This window comes from Dacryopinax primogenitus, assembly GCF_000292625.1.
Source record: "Dacryopinax primogenitus strain DJM-731 SS1 chromosome Unknown DACRYscaffold_4, whole genome shotgun sequence".
NCBI classification, from domain to species: domain Eukaryota; kingdom Fungi; phylum Basidiomycota; class Dacrymycetes; order Dacrymycetales; family Dacrymycetaceae; genus Dacryopinax; species Dacryopinax primogenitus.
In genome coordinates, this window is record NW_024467201.1 from 1,115,849 (window position 1) to 1,136,008 (window position 20,160).

At 52.4% G+C, this 20,160-nt stretch overlaps 11 protein-coding genes across 11 annotated transcripts; 3 read left to right on the top strand and 8 right to left on the bottom strand.

Moving 5' to 3' along the window:
• Window positions 1–81: 81 nt before the first annotated feature.
• DACRYDRAFT_87580 (NADP-binding protein) lies at window positions 82–1,059 on the bottom strand (the record flags this gene model as incomplete). The annotated part of the gene is made up of 3 exons (XM_040776817.1): window positions 82–576; window positions 626–942; window positions 990–1,059. The coding sequence occupies 3 exons, from the start codon at window positions 1,057–1,059 to the stop codon at window positions 82–84; spliced, it is 882 nt and encodes a 293-aa protein (XP_040631251.1).
• Window positions 1,060–1,767: 708 nt separating this feature from the next.
• On the bottom strand, window positions 1,768–3,531 carry DACRYDRAFT_48852 (PLP-dependent transferase; the record flags this gene model as incomplete). The annotated part of the gene is made up of 7 exons (XM_040774869.1): window positions 1,768–2,332; window positions 2,383–2,404; window positions 2,455–2,538; window positions 2,589–2,664; window positions 2,716–2,752; window positions 2,800–3,206; window positions 3,262–3,531. 7 exons carry the CDS (start codon window positions 3,529–3,531, stop codon window positions 1,768–1,770), a joined length of 1,461 nt encoding a protein of 486 aa, XP_040631252.1.
• A 366-nt stretch (window positions 3,532–3,897) lies between these two features.
• On the bottom strand, window positions 3,898–5,405 carry DACRYDRAFT_48482 (uncharacterized protein; the record flags this gene model as incomplete). Its single annotated transcript, XM_040774838.1, has 2 exons — window positions 3,898–5,241; window positions 5,289–5,405. 2 exons carry the CDS (start codon window positions 5,403–5,405, stop codon window positions 3,898–3,900), a joined length of 1,461 nt encoding a protein of 486 aa, XP_040631253.1.
• A 384-nt stretch (window positions 5,406–5,789) lies between these two features.
• DACRYDRAFT_20915 (uncharacterized protein) lies at window positions 5,790–6,660 on the top strand. Its single transcript, XM_040772141.1, has 4 exons — window positions 5,790–5,926; window positions 5,977–6,047; window positions 6,097–6,461; window positions 6,510–6,660. The coding sequence occupies exons 1-4, from the start codon at window positions 5,854–5,856 to the stop codon at window positions 6,565–6,567; spliced, it is 567 nt and encodes a 188-aa protein (XP_040631254.1). The 5' UTR covers window positions 5,790–5,853; the 3' UTR covers window positions 6,568–6,660.
• Window positions 6,661–6,893: 233 nt separating this feature from the next.
• Window positions 6,894–7,619, bottom strand: DACRYDRAFT_48281 (Tim17-domain-containing protein; the record flags this gene model as incomplete). Its single annotated transcript, XM_040774819.1, has 4 exons — window positions 6,894–7,132; window positions 7,186–7,372; window positions 7,433–7,532; window positions 7,588–7,619. The coding sequence occupies 4 exons, from the start codon at window positions 7,617–7,619 to the stop codon at window positions 6,894–6,896; spliced, it is 558 nt and encodes a 185-aa protein (XP_040631255.1).
• A 384-nt stretch (window positions 7,620–8,003) lies between these two features.
• On the top strand, window positions 8,004–9,881 carry DACRYDRAFT_14461 (uncharacterized protein; the record flags this gene model as incomplete). The annotated part of the gene is made up of 3 exons (XM_040771035.1): window positions 8,004–8,510; window positions 8,563–9,249; window positions 9,309–9,881. 3 exons carry the CDS (start codon window positions 8,004–8,006, stop codon window positions 9,879–9,881), a joined length of 1,767 nt encoding a protein of 588 aa, XP_040631256.1.
• A 463-nt stretch (window positions 9,882–10,344) lies between these two features.
• On the bottom strand, window positions 10,345–11,138 carry DACRYDRAFT_20917 (uncharacterized protein). The gene is made up of 4 exons (XM_040772142.1): window positions 11,051–11,138; window positions 10,904–10,999; window positions 10,718–10,856; window positions 10,345–10,658 (listed from the first exon to the last, which is right to left on the bottom strand). The coding sequence occupies exons 1-4, from the start codon at window positions 11,088–11,090 to the stop codon at window positions 10,391–10,393; spliced, it is 543 nt and encodes a 180-aa protein (XP_040631257.1). The 5' UTR covers window positions 11,091–11,138; the 3' UTR covers window positions 10,345–10,390.
• A 665-nt stretch (window positions 11,139–11,803) lies between these two features.
• Window positions 11,804–12,558, bottom strand: DACRYDRAFT_14463 (uncharacterized protein; the record flags this gene model as incomplete). Its single annotated transcript, XM_040771036.1, is given in 3 exon segments — window positions 11,804–12,092; window positions 12,151–12,313; window positions 12,333–12,558. 3 exon segments carry the CDS (start codon window positions 12,556–12,558, stop codon window positions 11,804–11,806), a joined length of 678 nt encoding a protein of 225 aa, XP_040631258.1.
• A 1,418-nt stretch (window positions 12,559–13,976) lies between these two features.
• DACRYDRAFT_20919 (acetylornithine aminotransferase) lies at window positions 13,977–15,734 on the top strand. The gene is made up of 4 exons (XM_040772143.1): window positions 13,977–14,301; window positions 14,370–14,627; window positions 14,679–15,098; window positions 15,151–15,734. The coding sequence occupies exons 1-4, from the start codon at window positions 13,999–14,001 to the stop codon at window positions 15,589–15,591; spliced, it is 1,422 nt and encodes a 473-aa protein (XP_040631259.1). The 5' UTR covers window positions 13,977–13,998; the 3' UTR covers window positions 15,592–15,734.
• A 55-nt stretch (window positions 15,735–15,789) lies between these two features.
• Window positions 15,790–16,880, bottom strand: DACRYDRAFT_20920 (NADP-binding protein). The gene is made up of 5 exons (XM_040772144.1): window positions 16,852–16,880; window positions 16,726–16,802; window positions 16,343–16,671; window positions 16,121–16,292; window positions 15,790–16,071 (listed from the first exon to the last, which is right to left on the bottom strand). The coding sequence occupies exons 3-5, from the start codon at window positions 16,624–16,626 to the stop codon at window positions 15,820–15,822; spliced, it is 708 nt and encodes a 235-aa protein (XP_040631260.1). The 5' UTR covers window positions 16,627–16,671; window positions 16,726–16,802; window positions 16,852–16,880; the 3' UTR covers window positions 15,790–15,819.
• Window positions 16,881–17,244: 364 nt separating this feature from the next.
• On the bottom strand, window positions 17,245–19,248 carry DACRYDRAFT_20921 (uncharacterized protein). The gene is made up of 13 exons (XM_040772145.1): window positions 19,074–19,248; window positions 18,990–19,022; window positions 18,913–18,932; window positions 18,839–18,853; window positions 18,748–18,786; window positions 18,656–18,698; window positions 18,579–18,607; window positions 18,467–18,530; window positions 18,337–18,413; window positions 18,266–18,284; window positions 18,044–18,213; window positions 17,917–17,993; window positions 17,245–17,864 (listed from the first exon to the last, which is right to left on the bottom strand). Exons 1-13 carry the CDS (start codon window positions 19,147–19,149, stop codon window positions 17,393–17,395), a joined length of 1,134 nt encoding a protein of 377 aa, XP_040631261.1. The 5' UTR covers window positions 19,150–19,248; the 3' UTR covers window positions 17,245–17,392.
• Between the last annotated feature and the right edge of the window lie 912 nt (window positions 19,249–20,160).

Consider the following 20,160-nt stretch of genomic DNA (forward strand, 5'->3'; position numbering starts at 1 on the left):
CAATCTGAATTACTATCCATCGCGTCATAGATTCGACCGCAGTCTGCCCGGACATGGATGGATATCGCGCCTGCTTGACAGTCATTTCTTCTGGCTCGCGACGTAAGTCTTGTAATAGACCTGCATCCCATCGACAAGGCCAAACTTCTTTGGAACCCAGCCAGTGAGGGCACGACCAAGCGATGGGCGTGTGAAGGATGTCGTGGTCATAGCGACTTCGAACGTATTCTGCGGTGCTCTGTAAGAATACCCGGAGCAGCCGGATACCTGAGCAAGCTTGGCAAGGAGGTCGTCCAGACTCTCGCTCTGAGGATTAGCAGCGTCGAACGTCAAGCCTTTGTACATTGATGCGCCTTCCCCGACCCGAACGTAAAGGTCAGCGAGGTCGTCGCCATGGATTAAGCTGTAACGGTCGCCCGGAGCACCGACCCATTCGATCTTGCCAGCCATGGCCTGTTGGAACAGAGGTTCGAGAAGGGACATCGACTTCCCGTAAAGAAGGGCAGGGCGGATGACAATACCGTTTACATCGGGATTCTGAAGAACATCCCTCTCGAAAAGGGCACGCCATTCTACCTGCGCGTCGTATTAGTCAGCGCCCAGGCGTATGCACTTTGTCACACACCAAGTCGGGCGATTTCTTGGTAGGAGACCTCTCATCAGCGAAGAATCCACCCCGCTGGTCCATGTTTCCATGCACCCATGTTCCGCTCGTGAAGATGTAGCTGATCTTGTACAGGCTATCGCGCTTCTTGCTGATCTCAGCAACAGTCTTGAGGTTTGGCACGGCCATGTCGGGCCCATAGGCAGCCGTACAGTCGACAATGACGTCCATGTCGGCAGCAATGGACTTCCACTCCTCGCCGACAAGCGGCATGATCTCTTTAGCAGCGAGGCCGGGCGCCTTCTCCTGGGAACGAGTGGAGCCGTAGACCTCATGCCCTGCGCCATTCAGTGGCTGGAATGTGTATGCAGCACAAAACACGCACCGCTACGCACGAAAGCTTGCGAAACAGGCCCGCCGATGAAACCGCTGGCACCAAGAATGAGGACTTTCATGTTGGAATACTAAGCTTGTCAATGCACTCGAAGTCTTGTTCGGTCGAATTCAAGATGAGAAACGAGTATTGTTGTCGATGTGTGGCTGGCTTTAGACCCCCTCTCGTAGTTTATATACTCCGAGTGAATGCCGTATTCTTCCCGTTTCAGCCGCATTTCAAAGGACCACGAACACGTACGACACGTACTCAATTTCTAATTCTCCACACAGCACGCAGGCCTCGAGGCCTCAGCAATCCACCATTGTAACCCTAGTACCTGTCTTGCTAAGCGCTAGCCAAGGATGTCGTCGGTATTAGCAGCGCCGTACTTGTGCCGGTAAACATCAGGAAGCGGAGAGTGTTGCGCCGCTGGCAAAAACCAATTGGGCGGTTGTTGGACTTCAAAGTCCCCATGAGCGAATCCATGCCATTACTTCACGCGTTCACGCAGTCTGCGTAGTCAGGGCAACTGAAATGCATAACAAATCATCGATTTGTGCCAATGGCGCCTGACAAACTTGTCTCGATACGCACTGACCAATTTGTCTGCGGAGGGCTCAGCAGCGCAAAGAATTCACATAGGAAGAGGTCGTCACAGCAGCGAGCCGCAGTGATGACGTGGCACAGTGCCTGATAGCGGGTTAAAGTGCTTGATAGTGCGGCGGAGTGATGCATATATAGTTTCCCTCACAAGCCCTTATCTCCCTGCTGCTGATGTAAGGATTATTTAAACATCCTTCACCGCAGCGTCTAACACCTCTATTGCAGTATCGAGATCACTCTTGCCGTCCCCAATCGCCTCCATCTTTGTCATCCAATTGCTCACAGCGATCCGAACCGCCCCCTGACCTGCCCAGCTCGTGGGACTCGCGTAGATCTTGCCCGAGGCATTGATCCGTCGAAGCAACTCTCCACTGTCCAAGTTTTTCGCTCGAAACAGCACGATATTGAGCGCAACCTGATTTCCAGGGTTGAGTAGTTCATAGGACCCGTGGGTGCTGATGTATTTTCCCAGAACACGCGCGAAACCAACATTTCGCTGAATCAGCTCTGCATATCCTTCTCGACCAAGGGACAGCAGTGCGGCGAACACCGGTAGAGCTCTGAATCTACGGGAATTTTCTATGTTGACGTTGAGCGGAGAGGGGATAGACAGGACAGCATCCAGTGCAGGATAGGTTGCTCCTGCGGAACCAGCTGCTAGGTATGCTGGTCCTCCCGTGCTTGGCGACGGACCGAATACAGACGGGAGGACATTCACGTGACGGGTGAAAAAAGCGGCGCTATCATATCTGAAGATGGATCAGGTATAATCCATGATTAGATACTAGTAGATGCTTACGGCACATTGAGCCATTTGTGTGCTATCGTGGGTGTCAATGATGCTATCGACGCGGAAGGGCTCAGGACGTACCGTCCACCGTTATGCTGTCAGCAAGGTCCAAATGTTCCACGTAGCTCTGCAAATCCGGTACAAGCTTGGCAAAGGCGCCAAATGCTGCAAATTCCATCAATATGCATTGCTTCAGATGAGGACATGTTTCCTACCGCCATCGATGTGCATCCAGGCACCATACTTGTCGCAGAGTGCTCGGATCTTCGGAATTTCGGGGGTGAACCCTCCCTGCCCAAGAGGTTACGATGCATCGTGATGAAAAACGGTATGCTTATGTACTGTGTTCACTTCTCCAAATCCAGGAGATACAATAATACTACGAACATATGAGTGATGTTTTGTGACCACGGGCGATTGACTCACCCATCTCCTCGCTGCTTGCATTCCTGCATAAGAAGTTCCATCTTTTGAAGGTCGAACGGCAGCCCTCCATCCTGATCAACTTTTACACCGCACTCAATAACATTCTTTCTTCCAATCCCGACAAGGCTCGCTGCCTTGATCAAGCTGGCATGCGTTTTGGCAACAAGAACCTTGCATCCAAATCCCCCGAAGCCGTCTTCGGCAACATCATAGCCCGGATGTGCCTTGGCGATTGCCCATTGTCGACCGCAAGCGAGCCCAAGAATGTTGGAGGCTGTTGCACCGGTAGTGAAAGTGCGGCCTGGAAAGTTGGTCGGGTTGAGGGAAAGGAGGGAAAGGAGAAGCTCCAGGGTCCGAGACTCGATCACGGTCGAGATCGACTGAGAAGGCAAGTGCACTTGGACATTCTACATTGCCCATGTCTCAGACAAAGGTTCCCAAACAGAAGAATATGAGAGAGACCTGATCGTACAGCGTAACAAGGTTGTCCGCAGCTTGAGCGATGGGTAGCACCCCGCCCGTTACGAAACCCCAATACCGAGGCCCGGCTTGACCCTGCGCCAGTCCGCCAGCTATGCTGCCCGTAAGATATTCGAGCGTGCGCGAGTCTCCCCATCCATGTTCAGGTAGAGACGTGGGTAGGGACTCGAGCGCTGTGCGAAGCTTGGCTGGGTCGGCAATGGGAGGGAGGTTGGGGAGAGCATCGACGTGGGCACGGATGTGGGCATCCATGGAGGTGATGAGGTCGCCAGACATTCTTGTAGCCCAAGTTTGTTACAACCGAGCAGGGCCAACTCCCGGCAAAGATAACCGGACTATTTATACAAAAATCGAGCCAGCCTGGACACAGTCAACCTTGGAGATGGTCGATTTTCAGCCGCATGGAGCAGAACCAAGGGTCTTCATTAATTTCGGACAACCCTTGTTTCAACAAGGGGGGATTACTCATGTTAGGGCACCACGATTGCACCATATGACCAACCAGCTCAACCTCTCATAAATGCGACACATGACACTAGTACAGTTCCTCGAATGGATGGAGGGCATCGAAGTGTAAAAGAAAGAATCGGCGGACAAAACCTGGGGGAAACGAGGGGCTCACTGAAGCAGTGGATCCCTGAAGTGCTTCTGGCTGTTGTGCCTGAATGCAATCTTCGTCTTGAACTGTTCTCTTCTCTTGACATCCCTGAATTCCCTCACGTGCCTTCCCGCTTCCTTCGCCTCTCCCACATTTCGAGCCTTGACCACCTCTGTCCCCTCGCCGAAAGCACCAAACCCGCCTTTGAGAGGAACGAGCTGGTTGTTCTTATCGCCTATCAGCTTGCGTACGAGCGCAGCTCCGCTGTTCGGATCAGACGGCTTGACAGGAGCGCGGAAAGAGAAGGATTGATCGTAGTACCGCTTGAGGCTTCGATGACCAATGCGCGCGCCTGAAGGCAGGACAAGCTCATACGGTGTGTTGCCAAAGGTAATCTGAGGCCGTTCGTCGTCGGATTCACTAGAGTCTTCTACCTCGGAACCAGACACCTCGATGATTTCGTCGGCCTCACCGTCGTCGGAGACATCCTCCCATTCTTGTTCACCCATTTCTTCGTCTCCTTCCTCATCCCCTCCCTCGACTTCCTCCTCAATAACAACCTTCTTCGCAGTCTTCTCCTTCTTGCTCTTCTTGGTGTAGGACTTCGCAAAGTCGTACCACTCTCCCAGCTCAGAGCGGTCCTCCTCTGTATCATACGCAAGCTTGCAATGTCCTTTGCCAACCATATGTTTGCGAACCGCATGGAGAGAGTGGAACGCCCGTCCCCGACCATTACAGTACAAGCACACGTTGCCAATGGCGACTTTTTCTGCCAGATACCCTAGGAGGCCAGAGATGTCGGCCAGGTATTCTGAGTCGGGAAGGAAGAAACTGTGGATGGAGGACATATGATCTAAATTGGCTTGCATAGACGAGGAAGCGACAGTACAGAAGAGACATGAGGATGGTGAGAGGTGTGTCCGGGCAGCGGCGAGCTTTTCTTCGAGTGTTTGCTCGACCTCCTCGTCCGTGTCCATATCATCGTCTGCTTGTGGAGTCCTCGTCGTAGGTGCTCTTGTCGGGTGTGGTTGTTTAGGGGTTGTGGCGGCTTCTGGAGCAGAAGGTACCTCATCTGCAGGGGCCCGATAGCTCGGCACTTGATCAATCTGCTCCTCTTCTTTCTTCTCCACAATATCCCCGTTCTGCTGCTTCATACTGAGTGCAATTGCTGCCTGCAGCTCATTCTCCCGATGCTTCTTGCTAGTCATATGCGCGCGGAACGCTCCCTCCGAACCATACACCTTCTTGCAGATTTCGCAGGTCGTATCCTTCACACTGACTGTGATGGCAGTTTCGGCTCGGCGGTCAAGGACCTTCTGGTTGAAAACAGTTGCAGAGACAGGTGGCAGGTTTGCTACCCGACGCTGAAGTCCCTTCAGTTTCTGCCTTTCTAATGATCAGATAGACATACCTTCATGTTATACCGGTGATGGTCGCTCCTATAATGCGCCCGCTGGTCTTCTGCCGTAAGGAATGCGATCGAACAACTCAAGCAAGTAAAAAGGGGTTCTCCATTTGGACCATGCATCGTTGTTGCTGAAGGTTCGACTGCGGTGGCCATTTTTGTGTTGTAGATAGTAGGTATCGTCTATGAGTAACTGATGTATAGTGATACAAATGCCTGTGAGAGTTGGTCTGAGATTGTTGACAGAGCGGATAGGAAGAGCAGTTGTACTTTCAGCACAAGACCTTCTGCCAGTCAAGTGACTCCTTGTCAGTCAGCAAAATCATTTGCATAGCCTCTCAAGCTGACTAATCTACGCCTGCTTCCGCTCCGCTAAGCTTTTCCGAAAGAGATGGGCCCTGACGTCGTTGTATGCCCCGGTACGACGGCGCCGAGGTTGACGGACAGTGAGCGGTTCATATACAATAGCCAGAGGTCTTCTACATTGTCTATCTTCCCCCGGTTGTCCTCTGTTTACCTTAGAGCAATACCATCCAAAACCCCCATATCACCTAGAGTTGCGTGAGAGAAGATGGCCTCGATCCTCCGGCGGTATAATTCGCTCGCGATTCGACGACCACTCCTCACAGGTGTGGTATCAGCAGGTGTGCAGTAATCCTGCCGCACGCCGCACATCAGGCTTACCCGCATATAGCGTTGCTCTTCGGTGCTGGAGACGTTCTCGCGCAGCAAGGTGTAGAGAAGCGAGGGTTAGCAAGACACGACGTATGTTCGCCCATTCTATTATAAACCAGACCTGTAACCATCATCGCAGTATATCCGCACAGCCCGATTAACAGCATACGGTGGTCTCATATTTGCGCCCATCATATGCGGCTGGTACGGGATTCTCGAACGTCTTCCCAAAGCGGTCATCACCTCCCCTCGCTTTGGTGTCTTGCTCAAAGTCGGCTTGGACCAGTTCGTCTTCACCCCTGGTCTCATCGCGGTATTCTTCACAAGCATGACGTTGATGGAGGGCAAGGGGTCTGAGGAGGTAGGGCGGAGACTGCATGGGGCGTGGGCTCCTACTCTCGTAAGAAACTGGGGGGTGTTCATCCCAACACAATTGGTGAACTTCAGCGTGGTGCCGCTCCAGCATAGGCTGCTTGTTGTCAATGTGGTCAACTTGTTCTGGAAGTGAGTGTTTTATCAAATGTAATGAGGGCTATGCTCAAGTGTACGCAGTACGTATCTGTCATACGCGAACTCGCAGGCAACGAAGGAAGAGACAGTGAAGGCCTAGCTCGGCGAGCACGATGTGTAGCATAGCCTTTTTTACTGTACAGAAACACGCTAAGCGTAGGTTGTTCTGAGTTTCTCAAATGACAATTTAAACATGAACAAATGGCACGCTCGATTCATAACTGGCATATCCAAGTCCTTCGTGTTAGTACACGGGGTTCTGGGGCGGTACCAGAAGCTTGGGGTTTTAGAGGATATGCAAGTGGTGTGCTTTTGACGATGCTGACCGAGGAAAGGAGTAGAATACAGCAAGCCGGAGAGCGACAACAAAGAAGTGAGAAACTAGAAAGAGAACTCGGTGAAAAAATATGTCTGTCTGCAATAAATCTAGGCCGGGACATGGGTCGGGCCGGACAGGACAGGTTGCGGGGGCGGAGGCTCCATGACTGGAGCAAGTATTGGTTCACGGTCAACCAAGATATGGATGGGAAGAGGAGACGCACTCTGTGGTAGCTGTTGTCGGTTCTGCTCGCTGAACATACGGTTCAACAGCACACCGACACCCTCGAAGACACCGAGGAGAATACCGCACGCCACTGCCGATTGGAACATGACTCGTGGTCCACCTGTAGCAACCGTCAGTGCATTTACTCGTAATATATCAAAGCCAAAGACGCACTTCGCACGGCCAGACAGCCACCGGTGAGGAAACCAGAGATAATGGCATTCCAGGCATCCTCTTTTTTCCGATACCCCTTAACGGCACAGTCGAACGTGCTGAACATCCCACCCCATACACCGAAGTTTCCTCCCGTCACAGGCGCTCGGGCCTTGATAGCTGCAATCGACCCAATGAGACGCTCTCCCTGTCATTACGGATCAATACCGTTAGCATCAGAGGGCCCGGGAAACTATTCAATACGCACTCGTGGGGAGTTTCGAGCTCCTTTGATACCATGCCATATCCCTCCACCTACAGCTCCCATCGCAAACGCACCTCCAAAATCGTTGAGGACTACCCAGGGACTGGAGTTCGTTGCATTAGTGGGAATGAAAAAGATGCTTCATAATGATGACGTACCATGGGTCCCGGGTGTGGTCGGCGTGGGACATCCTTGCCTAGTAGACAAATGACAGACCAAACAACAAAGACGGAGATATATGCAAGTAAAGAAATAGAGCAGGGAAAGCAGACAGTCGTCGACGCCGATGTCCTCAACGAACACTCCTGGAAGCACGACAGACCGTGATGCCTCTTGCTCGTGTCCAGAATTTTGAGCAGAGTTCGGAACCGGGAGCAGACGGGCTTCCCCGAAACGGTCGGCTCCGAGGACGCCGGCGGTTTCTGTTCATGTCACGTGATGGTCCTGCGCGATGGAACACCGGACATGAAGGTCGCGCGTCTCTGTTTGGTTCCATTACGTTAGCTTTGGGCTCCGCTCATTCTGCTTTCCTTACAACTCTCTTGCACTCCTGATAGACTTGGAGGGCAGAACAATGGCCACCATCGTTTGTCCACCTCTGTACAATCACTCACGCAACTACACGCTCATCGGCGCTCGAAGTACGCCAACCAAACCATTCACTGCGTCGGATTCTGCCGAAAATAGTAAAGGCACGGAGACTGTAACCACAAGCGGAAGAAAGAAATCTCGCATGGAGGTGTACATCGACCTTATATCTGACGAACACAATCCTCCCCAGCTCTCACGGCCCAAGAAATCGCTTGACAAGAACCAGAAGACAACGCTGCATCAGTACTTTGCTCGCACTGGACCTGAGCCCGTTCAAATGAAATCGGCACTCAGCGACAAATCTCCGAATGTTGCACGCCCCAGGATTAGTGAGGTCTATATAGACTTGACACTCAGTCCCCCGCGAAAGCGCAAGTCTGTCGGTGAGGATAGCGGCAGTGGGAGCGAAGTGGAGAAGGGCAAGAAAAAAGCAAGGACTGGGGTGACTGGAGGAAAAGTTGACGAGAACGGCAAAGCTATGGAGAAAGCCGTAAGTAACTTGCCAATACATTGACTGTGGTAATTGATCTGAAATTACTTAGATGACGAACGACGATGATAAAGCTCAAGAGCATGTTAAGCGTCTCCGCAAAATCGCTGAGCCTATTTGGACTGCTCTTCCCCAATTCGAAGACCGTGCTGAGGTTGAAGCGCGCATGCAGCTGCGCGAGTTCGTTGTGCGTTTCCGCCCTATTCTCCGCCTCGCCAAGACACACCTCGATGCACTCGATGAGTTTGGTACCTTCTCGCGCGAGACAGCGAAGGCTGTGACTACTGCGTTGCTTGATCTCATAGCAGTCGATGCGGGTGCCAAGGAGAAAGCATCAGTGAAGCTCGCAATGAAAGAAGTTACGGCAGCCAGCGGCGAACCCCTTCACATATGGACCGCACTTCAGAAGCTTTTGAAAAGTGCGTATGACATGGAAATTACTGTCCCCACTTCGGCAGTCGATGGGCGTACCCGCAAGAAGGTGCATCGGCCAGAACAGTTGGTAGACGTTCTCCTGACCCTAGTGGTCCTCGTGGTCCAGGGAGAGAGCGTGAAGCTCGAACTTGCGGAGGGGGAGAAAGAAATGAAACAGAAAGGCAAGGTGTTCTCGAAAGCACTCAAGGAAGAAGAAGAGAGATGGCAGGAAGAGCGTGCCAAACTCGTTTTCGAAAGGCCTGGGAAGTTGGCCAAAGGTGCCAGCAAACAAGAGGTAGAACGAGAGAAGGCATACAAGGCAAAGGTAAGCGAGTTATCCCTCTCCTGTTCATCTCTGCTTACTAAAACATCTCACCCGAACAGTATGCTGCTGCGAACAAAGCTCACAAGAATACCCTTGCTTCTCTCAATTCGGAGTACCTGCTATCCAACAGCGCTTCCACTTCTCGTTTCCAACCGCTTGGAAGGGACGTCGACGGGCGCACATACTACATTCTTTCACCGTACGATGACGCCAAGATCCCACCTTTGCCCGTGCGCGAAGGAGCGACCAAGTGGAGCTGGTTCGTCGCTGTGTGGGGACGGAAGCCTGAATCCCCAGTCACTTCGCCAGAAGGAAACGGAAAGCTCGAGAGCAGTGAAGGCAGCAGCAAGGAGCGTACGCTAAACGGCGACGACTCTGATTCGACCCTTTCAGTGTCGGAAGACGACCTGCTCGATCACTGGTACGCGTTCACCTCACCTCAAGAAATACGCCGCCTGGCAAAGTGGACAGATTATGTCGCGTCAGCGGCCGTTGCCGGCGACAAGCCTACACCTCAACCTACCGACGATGATCTTGCGCCAGCGACGGGCAAGGAGATCGCGCTGCTGTGTGAGAAGCTGAACGGGTTTGCGGACTATCTGGAGTGGAGGTGTAAAGACGAGGATGCGTAATAGACTGTGTTGCACGCATGGTCGTATCATATCATTATGTCATGGCTCAGGACTCGGCTTTGTTCGTTGTGTACAGTACCTGTACCTAGATTGCGCTTACTGTACATGTGCGCTATATACATACGTGCTGATATCCCGACAAATTCCATTCATTTGCTTCGACACATTCCGACTACCTTCGTCTCTCAGCTGGTCGCTCGTTTGCACCTCAATTCTTCTTATTCCCCTGAATATAAGGCACCTCTCCCTCAGAGATGGTGACGAACTCTCCACGCGCGGATGCTGCAGGCACGGAGGAAGGGTGAGCCTTGCCAACAACGGATACCGAACACATAGCCCTAGCAACGAGACATTCACGTGAGTGTTAATATAGCAAGGCAACAGTTCCCGTTATCCAGTCGATTTCCTCCACTCGCTTCTTGTCCGTTCTCGTACATGTTCCTGTTTTCAGGCGTCAGACTGACAAATTGTATTCATATTCTTCGACGTATCCTGCCTCGGTCTCTAACTTAATGATTGCATTTGCAACTCGTACTCATCCCCTCGATCACGCGCATCTCTACACCAGGAATAGTCACGAGCTCTCCATGCGCAGCCGTCCCTCCTGGCATCGCATGGCGTGAAATCCAGTACCTGATGCTATCCGGGACGACCTGGATAGCGCAAACGCGCGGGTCGGACACTTGCCCAGTGTGCACTCCATCGCCCAAGTCACCGAACCAGGCTTCGTCCGCGGGCTTCCAGAGTGAATCGATCGTCTCCTTGTCATTGCTGATCCTGAACACAGGCAAAAGGTCAGCAGGTCGAAAGCACAGGCCAAGAGAAAATGGCCTTACTGAGCAGTACCAGCTACAGAGACCCAGCAGGTCGAGCTGGGGTCGAAGAATGACAGATTCACATGGCCGTCAAACTCGATCTCGTCAATCCTGAACGTCACGTTATTAGCGATGAACGAAAACTTGAAATGTTCATCGGCTGGGACATTCTCAGACCTAAGCTTGGAGGGAAACGGGTAGACGTACTGGAGCCAAGGGTCATGCACCGTGCGTGGAGCTCTCCGGCTGGGGAACGGGTGGTGAACATGCAGTACTTCATGGATTTGAGCACCTCGTTCAGCCCTGTTGGTGATCAAGTTAGCATGTAGATGAATATGGGCAGAGTATACGTGCCGTCGACTTTCTCTTGTACAGTCATGTTCTCGGAAGACATAGTTTCGACTTCTGGGATGTTGATGGTGGTGTTGATGATGGAGTGAAGGTACGAGCACTTGTGTTGATGGGGACATCCAGATACAGAGCAAGCTCATATTATATACAACTGGAGTAGGTACCCAGAAGAGAGGATGCGGACAGAGCAGGGCGAGCAGCGAGCGAATGGTGTCATGAGCGACAAACTCTTACCACTAGCAGTAGAATCCACGCCGACGCTTTGGGATAGTCAACACGTCACATGATGTATGTTCGTGCCAGGTATGGTACAGAGCGACCCACATTCGATCGTAAGACGCAGCATGATCCGTGCTTGAACCAGGAATAGATGGTGCAGAGCGTGCCCGTACCAGACAGAAGACGTCAAGTGTAGATAATTATTGAATGTGAGTAGTCCGTATTTGGTTGGTGCACTGGCGCGTGACTTCGAACACGAATATCCGGCAGCAAACTAGTGCGAGGCTACCGAGCAGCCGACAAAAGTCCTTTCGCAGACGATGCTGAACCAGGCTAAATCCAAACCGAGAGAATCAACAGCAACAAGGATATGAATTGCCAACGAGGGACGCGGAACGCGTATTTCTTCGGCCTGTTACACAACTTTTTGCTGTACAAGCGCGTCGAAGACCGCCAATACCTCGATATATGCATATATGCTGCTCACGTACTGTCTTTGCTTTTGCGTTTCTTACCAATACATACTCGCTGGTCCCTTCAGGCCGTATTAAGCCCTTCGACAAGCTGAATCTCGGCTTTCGTGATCGTCCTCAGCTGTCCAGGGGCAGCAGTCCCACCCGTCATCGCACTCGTGACGATCTCCGTCATCTGTCCGAGCGAAGAACGCTGCGCGTACCAGTACCTGATGCTGTCGGGAACGACCTGGATGGCGGACACACGCGGGTCGGAGGCGTCGCCTTTGTGCACTCCGTCACCGAGGTCGCCGAACCAAGCTGCGACGAGCGGAGACCAGAGGGACTTGATCGTTTCCCTATCATTGGTGATCCTGAGCACACGAAGACGTAAACACCATGAGTGCATAATACAGGTGGGGATGGACCCACTGAGCCTTGCCAGCGACGGATACCCAACACGTGGAGCTAGGATCGAGGAAAGAGACATTCACATGACTGTCAAACTCGATCTCGTCCATCTTGAACGTTGCATTATTGGCGATGAAGGAGAACCTGAGTCCCTCCGCTAAGCCGACATCAGCTGGCTGTCTTGCTGGAAAAGCCTGATGTACTGGACGCAGGGGCCATGCACCGCGCATGTAGCTCTCCCTCGGGCGAACGGGTTGTGAACATGCAGTATTTTGTCGACTTGAGCACCTGCTTCAGCCCTGTACGTAATGACATCAGAACGGGGACGGATGTGTGCTTAAGAGACAACGTGCCGTCGATCTTCTGTTGCGGAGTAAGGCCCTCAGCAGCCTGTTCCGCTTTCTTGGTGTAAGGATCAGCGTTGGACATCTTACCAGATGGATGTTGATGGAAGAGGTAGGTTGATATTGGGACTAATGGCGTTGGTTCATCATATATACGCCAGTAAGTGCCTAGCAGAGAGGATATAAGAGCAGTGAGGAGCGAGCGGGTGACGTCATCGATCTACGAGGAACTCTAGACAAAGACGTCACATGATGCATGTTCCAGCCAGGAATGGTGCAGATATTATGTCCGAGGGCGAAGTATACCAACGCGCCGTGCTTGGCTGTTTACCGTCTAGTCGGAATAGGACAGAATATTCCTGTATCCGGTTAGAAACCCGCGCGGCTCGGATGGATACTGTCAAACCGGGCTAAATTCAGAGCCAAGCCAAGAGAAACGCAATGCACGGGGTATCGTGTCTGGATCTTCCCACTCATTCGGTTGGGAAGGAAGTGAAGGATCGGCCCGCGAACTCTCATCGGGTTACGAGTCCGAATCATTTACAGGAGCAATTCATTCCAGGTCTGTTCGAAATTGAAGAGTCAACATTAATATTAATGTGCCCGCCGGCAGTCCACCATGCCGTCTTCCGGTTGCCCAACCTCCACTGACTGCGTCAGAAGTGTACCGATAATATATCAACTGACTAGAAACGTTCGGTAGAAGCAGGAATCGCTTAACCTTCCTTTGAACGTGTTGAATACCTTTGACCGCGGCAACACGTCGGCCATTCTCGGACACCTTGTGGTACATTCGATGTTGAACGCCCTGAGATGCATTGACTGCAAAAAGAACAGCGTGAACTAGCCAATCAACCAGCCTCGCTTAAGAGAAAACACATGAAACACGATAAGCCCGCCCGATATGTCGTTCCCCCGCAGCGTGTTGTCCCCTAACTCGCGCACGGCACGGCGCCGGTGCCCCTCCTCTGCCTTCTGTATTTCTGTCCGAACGTGATCCGTTCATGGGGTGGCCTGATGGTTGTGAACCCAAAAACGATTGCCGAACGCGGGCTAGCCTGGGCCGAGAGGGCGCAAAGGGCCCTGAAGGGATGAACTTTCCTGTGAATTCCCTGGAAGTGGGTTTGGAGGCTCCGGTATGAAACGTTGGGATAATATGAGGACCACATCAAGCCAACGAGATGGGAGATAGGCCCGGTGGGAACACGGATTGTATATATTTCTTTGCCGAGGGGTCCTACGCTGGTCGAGGCTGGTCGGGGGGTATTGAATTAGATAGGGAGATGGAGGAATGGATACGTCAGAGTTGAGGGTCCAGGAGGTCCGGAAGCGTGGGAGACCTGCTAAGCGAGAGGAAGCTAACCCAACACGGCGGGGGACCACACATCGGGAGGAGAGTTGGTGGGCGTTACACTCTAAGGGGAGAAGAGAGTGTCAATCGCAGTACTTATGTGGCATAAACACTATCCACTCGGCCCATCCTTCTTCCTCCCCATCCCCCCTCACCCTCCTCCAGAAGCTCACAATGCTCACCCATCGCGCCCTCCTCCGCGCCCTCCCAAAGCGTTCTATCGCTCACCGCGCACTGCACACTACCCCGCAGCGCTCGTCCCAGCTCGCAGACTTTGGAAAGGCTCACATCGCCCATGGCCTCAAGCGCGTGACAGACACCGTCATGGAGTCTGGCAGCGGTGCATGGGTCACAATGGAGGGCGGTCGTAAGGTGCTTGACTTTAGCTCCGGCATCGGCGTCGTCAACTTTGGTCACTGCCATCCCAAGATCTCAGGTGCCGCCGCAGAGCAGGCAATGAAGATCGTCCATGCCCAGGTTAGCCTTTCGCCCTACATCCGCTTTTTGTAGCTGAGCAGCGCGCATATATGCGTCACATTGTATAGTCCAGCATTGCATTCTCCAGGCCTTACGTCGAGCTCGTGGAACGGCTCATCCCGCTCATGCCCCATCCTTCACTCGACACGTTCTTCTTCTGGAATTCGGGTGCCGAGGCCGTCGAGGCTTCTATCAAGCTCGCCCGTATGGCCACTAAGAGGCAGAACGTCATCGTCATGCAGGGTGGCTTCCATGGACGCACATATGCGACCATGAGCTTGACCAGGAGCAAGACGATCTACTCGCTCGGCCAAGGACCGCTGATGGTATGTTCACTTTCTTTCGAAACAACCAGCATTTAACCGAACAATGTTCAGCCCGGCGTGTTCCCCATGCCCTTCCCTTACTGGCACCAGCTCGGCCTCACCCCCGAGGCGACGGAGGAAGAGATGGTCAGGTCCTGCCTGTACCAGCTGCAGCTCATCCTCGCCCAGCAGTCTGCACCCTCAGATACAGCCGCGATCCTGCTCGAGTCCGTTCTCGGCGAGGGTGGGTACGTTCCTGCCCCTCCATCTTTCCTCCGCGGCCTGCGCGAGGTGTGCGACAAGCACGGAATCCTGCTCATCATCGATGAGGTCCAGGCTGGCTGGGCACGTACGGGAAAGATGTTCTGCATCGAGCATTCCGGTGTAAAGCCTGATGTGATGATCACCGCTAAGGGCCTTGCCAACGGCTTCCCGCTCAGTGCTATCGTCACCCGCAAGGAGCTTGCGGATGTGCAGGCACCGGGAACTATGGTGAGTTTCTTATTTTCGACGCATATATGCAGCATTTGTTGACGTAATCTAGGGTGGAACGTACAATGGCAATGCTGTTTCTTGCGCTGCTGCCATCGCAGTGACCAAGGTCGTCCAGGAAGAGAAGGTTCTCGAGAATGTCGCTGCCCGTAGCGTCGAACTCATCAGCGCACTGAAAGAGATGCAGTCCTCGCCTGCCCTCAACGGACTGATCGCTGATGTCCGCGGTCTCGGACTGATGATCGGTGTCGAGTTCAACTCGCCCAACCCGAGCGTGGCCGGCGATCTCCCGGCAAACATCGTGCCCTCCGCCCCGGCAAACGCAGCTTCACGGATCGCAAACAAGTGCCTGGAAAAGGGCATGCTCATCCTGACAACGAGCGTGTATGAGGTCATCCGTTTCATCCCAACACTCAACGTCACCGAGGACGAGCTGAAGGAAGGCCTGAGGATATTCAAGGAGGCATGCGAGGAGGTCGTCCGTGAGGGTTAATAGATCTATCGAAGGAAGATCGGAAACGTAAGAAGATAGGCTGCGGTTGTTGTATAATACGTCTGTCTGCAGCTGACGTGAATCTTGTTAAACTGTAGTCATAGTCCGCGTTTGGATGCATAAAACAATGACTTCTATCTGACCGAACTTGGATCATTGTGCGATTCGCGCATATACGAGCCTTCATTTCATTTGTTTGGTAATTCTGGATGAGCCTCTTGTAATAGGTTACAGATAACCGTCGCGCTTGAGGAGCACGTCAACCGCGCTGGTCGGGTTGAACTCCGGCCACAACTTATTATCCAGCTGCTCTGGCGTGCCAGCAGTCCCGCCTCCGAGTTCCCAGTCCAGCCTCAGCGTCTCGGACACGTCGAGGGGACTGTTACGCACCGCTTCCCGCATCTCCTCCAAGGAACGGTGCGTCACCTCCAGTTTCTTGCCCGACCGCCGCTCGTATTCCGCTGCGATCTTGTTCATCGTCTGCTCGAACGTCAATACCTTCACATGGGGTAAGAGGGGGAAGGCGCACAGTGCGGTCACTCTCGATCCTCAATGTCTTCCATGCGAGCTCCTCAGGCGGGAGCTCCGTTAGGATATGAGCTAGGAATCTGCCTATGTCCCTCCTGTACGTGAAGGAGATAGGCGTGTCGCCCTTGCCGCTAATCTGGACTTTGCCACCAGGGAGGTCCCAGCCCATATGCCTGTGCAGACTCAGCACCAGCTGTCACAAAAGGGGCGTAAAAGGGCATACGGGTTGAACACAAAGTCCGAGAAGGGGCCGTTGTACACCAGCAGGTAAGGCATGCCCATATCCTTCAGCTTCTGCCGAGCAGCGTTCTTCTGCGCGAACCAGCTGTCCTCCCTCCCCTCCGTGGGGTTCCCAAACTCGGAGGGGACGAAGAGCTTCACGCCCGCGGCTTTGGCTGCTTGGCCGAGCAGCTCTTGGTGGTGGAAAGCGGGCCGACCGAGCGTGGAGATCACTACGTCTTTTCTCTGCAGGGCGGCGTTGAGCGAGGAGGGGTCATCGTAGTCCATCTTGAGGCCGTTGACGCCCAACTCTTTCAATTTTGGGTCATCAGGCTATTCCAGGTGTCAGCCTTGATTAACATTGGGAGTGCCTGCAAGTGTACGTACAGAGCGAGTCAGCACATCGACAGATGCGACCTTTCCCACACCCCTCAACTTCACCAGCTCTTCGATGATGAACTTCCCTGCAAATCGTGTCAAGCGTTGACCTTGCCGTGGTGCCATCCAACCTACCAACATTGCCAGCACCTGCGACTGCGAAAGTCCTATACCCGACCATGTTGTAGAAGATGGAGATATCTGATCCTTTGTTCTGAGCTCATGTCGATAGCGATGATCTCAAGCTTAAGTACAGCGAGGAGATAGGCGTGTCGCAATGAAATCGGCGCGTGATTCGATGCCAGCTTTGCACTCGAGAAACATCAATCAACCTAAGATTTGTCATGATTCTGGTTGAGATTAGTAATATGGCATAGTTTCATCTATATCTGTCCAATGCTTAGTCTGGCCCGTCAGCGGTCCAAAGGGGGCTGGACAGACAGACCCCGCTGGCCAAGAACCGACCTTCCCACAGCCAAAAGAGATGGATGACAAGCGTGGGTTCCTGAACTCCCATCAAACAGTTTTGAACGAACGCAACGAGCCATGATATTACCACAATCCCAAAACATATAGATCCAAAAACATAAGCGTTGCACGGTATCGAAGATTGTCTGGTAATCCTTCCGCATCCTTCCATCCTGGTTTTGGTTACACTGTCCTGCTTCGGTGTTGCCTACACCTCGCTCCGATGTGAATCATCGTCCCCGTCAGAGCCTTTATGCATCCCGACGAGGTCCATTGCCTCATGGCTTGGATTGAACGCGCTCCGCCTTGGTTGGGCGGAGTCAGTGCTGACCTCTACTGTAACCATCACACCAGCAGCACCGTGCTCCTCCGTGAACTCGTCCTCGTCGAAGTCGATATCGTTGAGGTACGAAGCGCTCCCACGGAGCCGGCGACCGTTATGAGAGCGAACAGAAGGCACGCCTTGGCTGCGTACGCGCAATGGTGCAAGCGGAATTGTTTTGTCGTCGACGCTGCGTTCGGCTTCTTCGCCAGGTCCGAAGAAGGCCTCACGGATATGGAGGATGAGTCGGGTGCTCATGATGATGTCCGTTGCAATGGAGAACGGTAGTGCCACGGAGGCGAGTTCATTGGGTGCGAGACGGAAGGTGAAAAGATTGACGGATTGCACACAGAAGATGCTGCATAACAAAATAAGCCACAGAGCAAGAAAAGCGATAGACATCAACACACAAAATGAATGTGGAGACATTGTCCTTGATCATAATGTCAAGCAAGTCAGTTTTGTTGTATGAGACGTAACGGTGAGTCTGATATCCCGTCGTAAGTCCGACCGTCACATCGAAAATACGAAACATACCATCTTATAGCCAACCATGACGAGGAGGAGACTATCGAAGACCAGCCGAGCAATCCAGTAAGTGACTAGGGCAGGGGGACTCTCTCCAACGAAGCAGCCACTGAAGTCGAATTGCGTCAGTAAGGTTGGTGGGGTGTACACAGTAACCAGCTGTGTGCCTAGTATTACACCTGCAAGATGTGTGAGTTAATTGACTACAAAATGCCTGCCAGGAGCACATACAGGCTGCGATGACTTGGCCCTGCGCGTCAGGTCAGCATCAGACGGCCCCACGAGTGGGCAGATACACGTACAACACTGATTACAACTCCGAAGATCGCAACCTTGCGGCTACGCTCATACATGGCGTAAATTCGAAGCAGCAAAATACCTAAAAGAAAAATGTGAGTAGGCGGTCGTATAGTCAGTCGGGAAATATCATACTGGACACGGTGCCCATCATCCACACGCTGCCCCAAGTCTCAATGTTGAAGAAGGCAACACAATTCTTTGTTCACCGTCAGCAAGCTTCAAAACAAATTCAAATTCAATATACCCTCGGATTGCCATTGCTCGCGCTGGACGCTGGATAGAGGGTAAGGCAATTTACGTTGAAGATAATGGACGACTTACTCCACACCATGAGGGCCATAAGCAATATACCCAGATATCGAGTCTGAATTGTCTTAGTCCCTTGGTGCCAGCAGAAGGATGACTGAACGTACCCAAACGTAGAGCAGCTTTGGCAACCCCCAGGGTGCAAACTATTGGAAGGTTAGAAATGCCACTGAAAATTCCTCGACTACATGGACAAACCCAAACATATTTGACCTGTTCGGAATATTTCAGTTTATATTCCCAAAGAAAAAGCGGGCCACAGGTCCACTAACCTCAAGCCCAATGCAGAGCACTGAAGTCACGGAAAGTCAGTACTAGTTCTACAACCTCCGGTAAAGAGTAGAATCACCGTAATCATACATGAGCCATACAAAAGCGCCCACTAAAATATTTGTCAGACATCTTCAACAAAAGATGGCAGTAAAGTCCTCACCAAGAGCATACTGTACACCAACTACATTGGTGAGGTATTCCACAGAGTCCGGTGGAAGGGTTGAATTAGAGGACATGGCGGGCAACCGTCGAAAACTGGGGGATCGCCCTTGGGTTTTATAGGTAAGAGGGGCACTCGGCCCGAATGGACTGAATGGGGATCAAGAGAAGATGCCTGAGACTGGGACACGTCGTCTAGGAGGAATATATCGGAAGGGGAGGAACGAAATGCACAGGGTTGTCGACAAGGAAGAAGAGGTTCAAGAAGAGGAGGCCCAGATGTTCAAGAAGGGGGTTGTATCTCGCATCTTGACTGAGGAGAGTACAGGGTCCCTTTGCGGAGTCTCCACGGTTCAAGGACATCGTTCCTGGGGGCTTTGACTTGTAAGGGCACGGGACCAAGTACCCGATCAAGGAAATGAGGGGAAGCAAAACGGAAGCATCAATTAGAGTGAAGACCAGGGTGCATGTGCCACTCCGGATCAAAAACAAGCAATACAAATCCCCGGGAAACGGATAAGACACCTCACTCTCCTCTTGTTGTGATTTCGTCTGGGCCACACTGGAATGTTGCTGATGATTGAAAATATTCTATGTGAACTGCATCCTTCTCAAACTTGACAGGCTTGTCCGCAAGATCGATCGCTAACATATTTTTTCACTGTATAATATTTCGTTATCGAAGAGAGAAATGCCGAGGATATACCCGTCGCCGCCCGCATCGAAGTGTGGAAGTGTGGGAAACCTTGTCTACATGTGCTATTCCGCAGGGCCCAGGGCTTCTGGCCTGCTTTGTGATTCTAAGACTGAATGGTAACATGGGGTCCATTCATTTAATCAATGAAGGCTCACGTAACGGAAACAAAATGACATAGCATGATCGGCAGAGGCCGATCGCGAGCCAAAGGTGTCTGTGAACCATCTCAAGCCGCGGCAGCCAGTTTGTGTTCTCTTTCATGCGTCGTTTCCAGTGCCCTCCGGCTATAGATTTGTTCATGGCCTACATTAACTGCGATAGCACGTTGCTATATAACCGGTGGGGTGATATCTCGTAAAGAAGGAATTCAAAGTCTTTATAGTGAGGCAAC

Bases quoted from the DNA above. Each gene is read 5' to 3' on its own strand.
- DACRYDRAFT_20915 (XM_040772141.1), top strand. From the start codon at position 5,854: ATGGCCTCGATCCTCCGGCGGTATAATTCGCTCGCGATTCGACGACCA. The intron at 6,048-6,096 runs GTATGTTCGCCC...CCATCATCGCAG, and splicing joins GAGGGTTAGCAAGACACGAC to TATATCCGCACAGCCCGATT. The intron at 6,462-6,509 runs GTGAGTGTTTTA...AAGTGTACGCAG, and splicing joins GTGGTCAACTTGTTCTGGAA to TACGTATCTGTCATACGCGA.
- DACRYDRAFT_20920 (XM_040772144.1), bottom strand. From the start codon at position 16,626: ATGGACTACGATGACCCCTCCTCGCTCAACGCCGCCCTGCAGAGAAAA. The intron at 16,293-16,342 runs GTATGCCCTTTT...GAGTCTGCACAG, and splicing joins TCGGACTTTGTGTTCAACCC to GCATATGGGCTGGGACCTCC. The intron at 16,072-16,120 runs GTGCGCCTTCCC...ACGTTCGAGCAG, and splicing joins GGATCGAGAGTGACCGCACT to ACGATGAACAAGATCGCAGC.
- DACRYDRAFT_20917 (XM_040772142.1), bottom strand. From the start codon at position 11,090: ATGTCTTCCGAGAACATGACTGTACAAGAGAAAGTCGACG. The intron at 11,000-11,050 runs GCACGTATACTC...GATCACCAACAG, and splicing joins TGTACAAGAGAAAGTCGACG to GGCTGAACGAGGTGCTCAAA. The intron at 10,857-10,903 runs GTACGTCTACCC...AGAATGTCCCAG, and splicing joins GTGCATGACCCTTGGCTCCA to CCGATGAACATTTCAAGTTT.
- DACRYDRAFT_20919 (XM_040772143.1), top strand. From the start codon at position 13,999: ATGCTCACCCATCGCGCCCTCCTCCGCGCCCTCCCAAAGCGTTCTATC. The intron at 14,302-14,369 runs GTTAGCCTTTCG...CACATTGTATAG, and splicing joins TGAAGATCGTCCATGCCCAG to TCCAGCATTGCATTCTCCAG. The intron at 15,099-15,150 runs GTGAGTTTCTTA...GACGTAATCTAG, and splicing joins TGCAGGCACCGGGAACTATG to GGTGGAACGTACAATGGCAA.
- DACRYDRAFT_20921 (XM_040772145.1), bottom strand. From the start codon at position 19,149: ATGTCCTCTAATTCAACCCTTCCACCGGACTCTGTGGAATACCTCACC. The intron at 18,531-18,578 runs GTATATTGAATT...CGGTGAACAAAG, and splicing joins CGAGCAATGGCAATCCGAGG to AATTGTGTTGCCTTCTTCAA. The intron at 17,994-18,043 runs GTATGTTTCGTA...ACGGGATATCAG, and splicing joins TCATGGTTGGCTATAAGATG to ACTCACCGTTACGTCTCATA.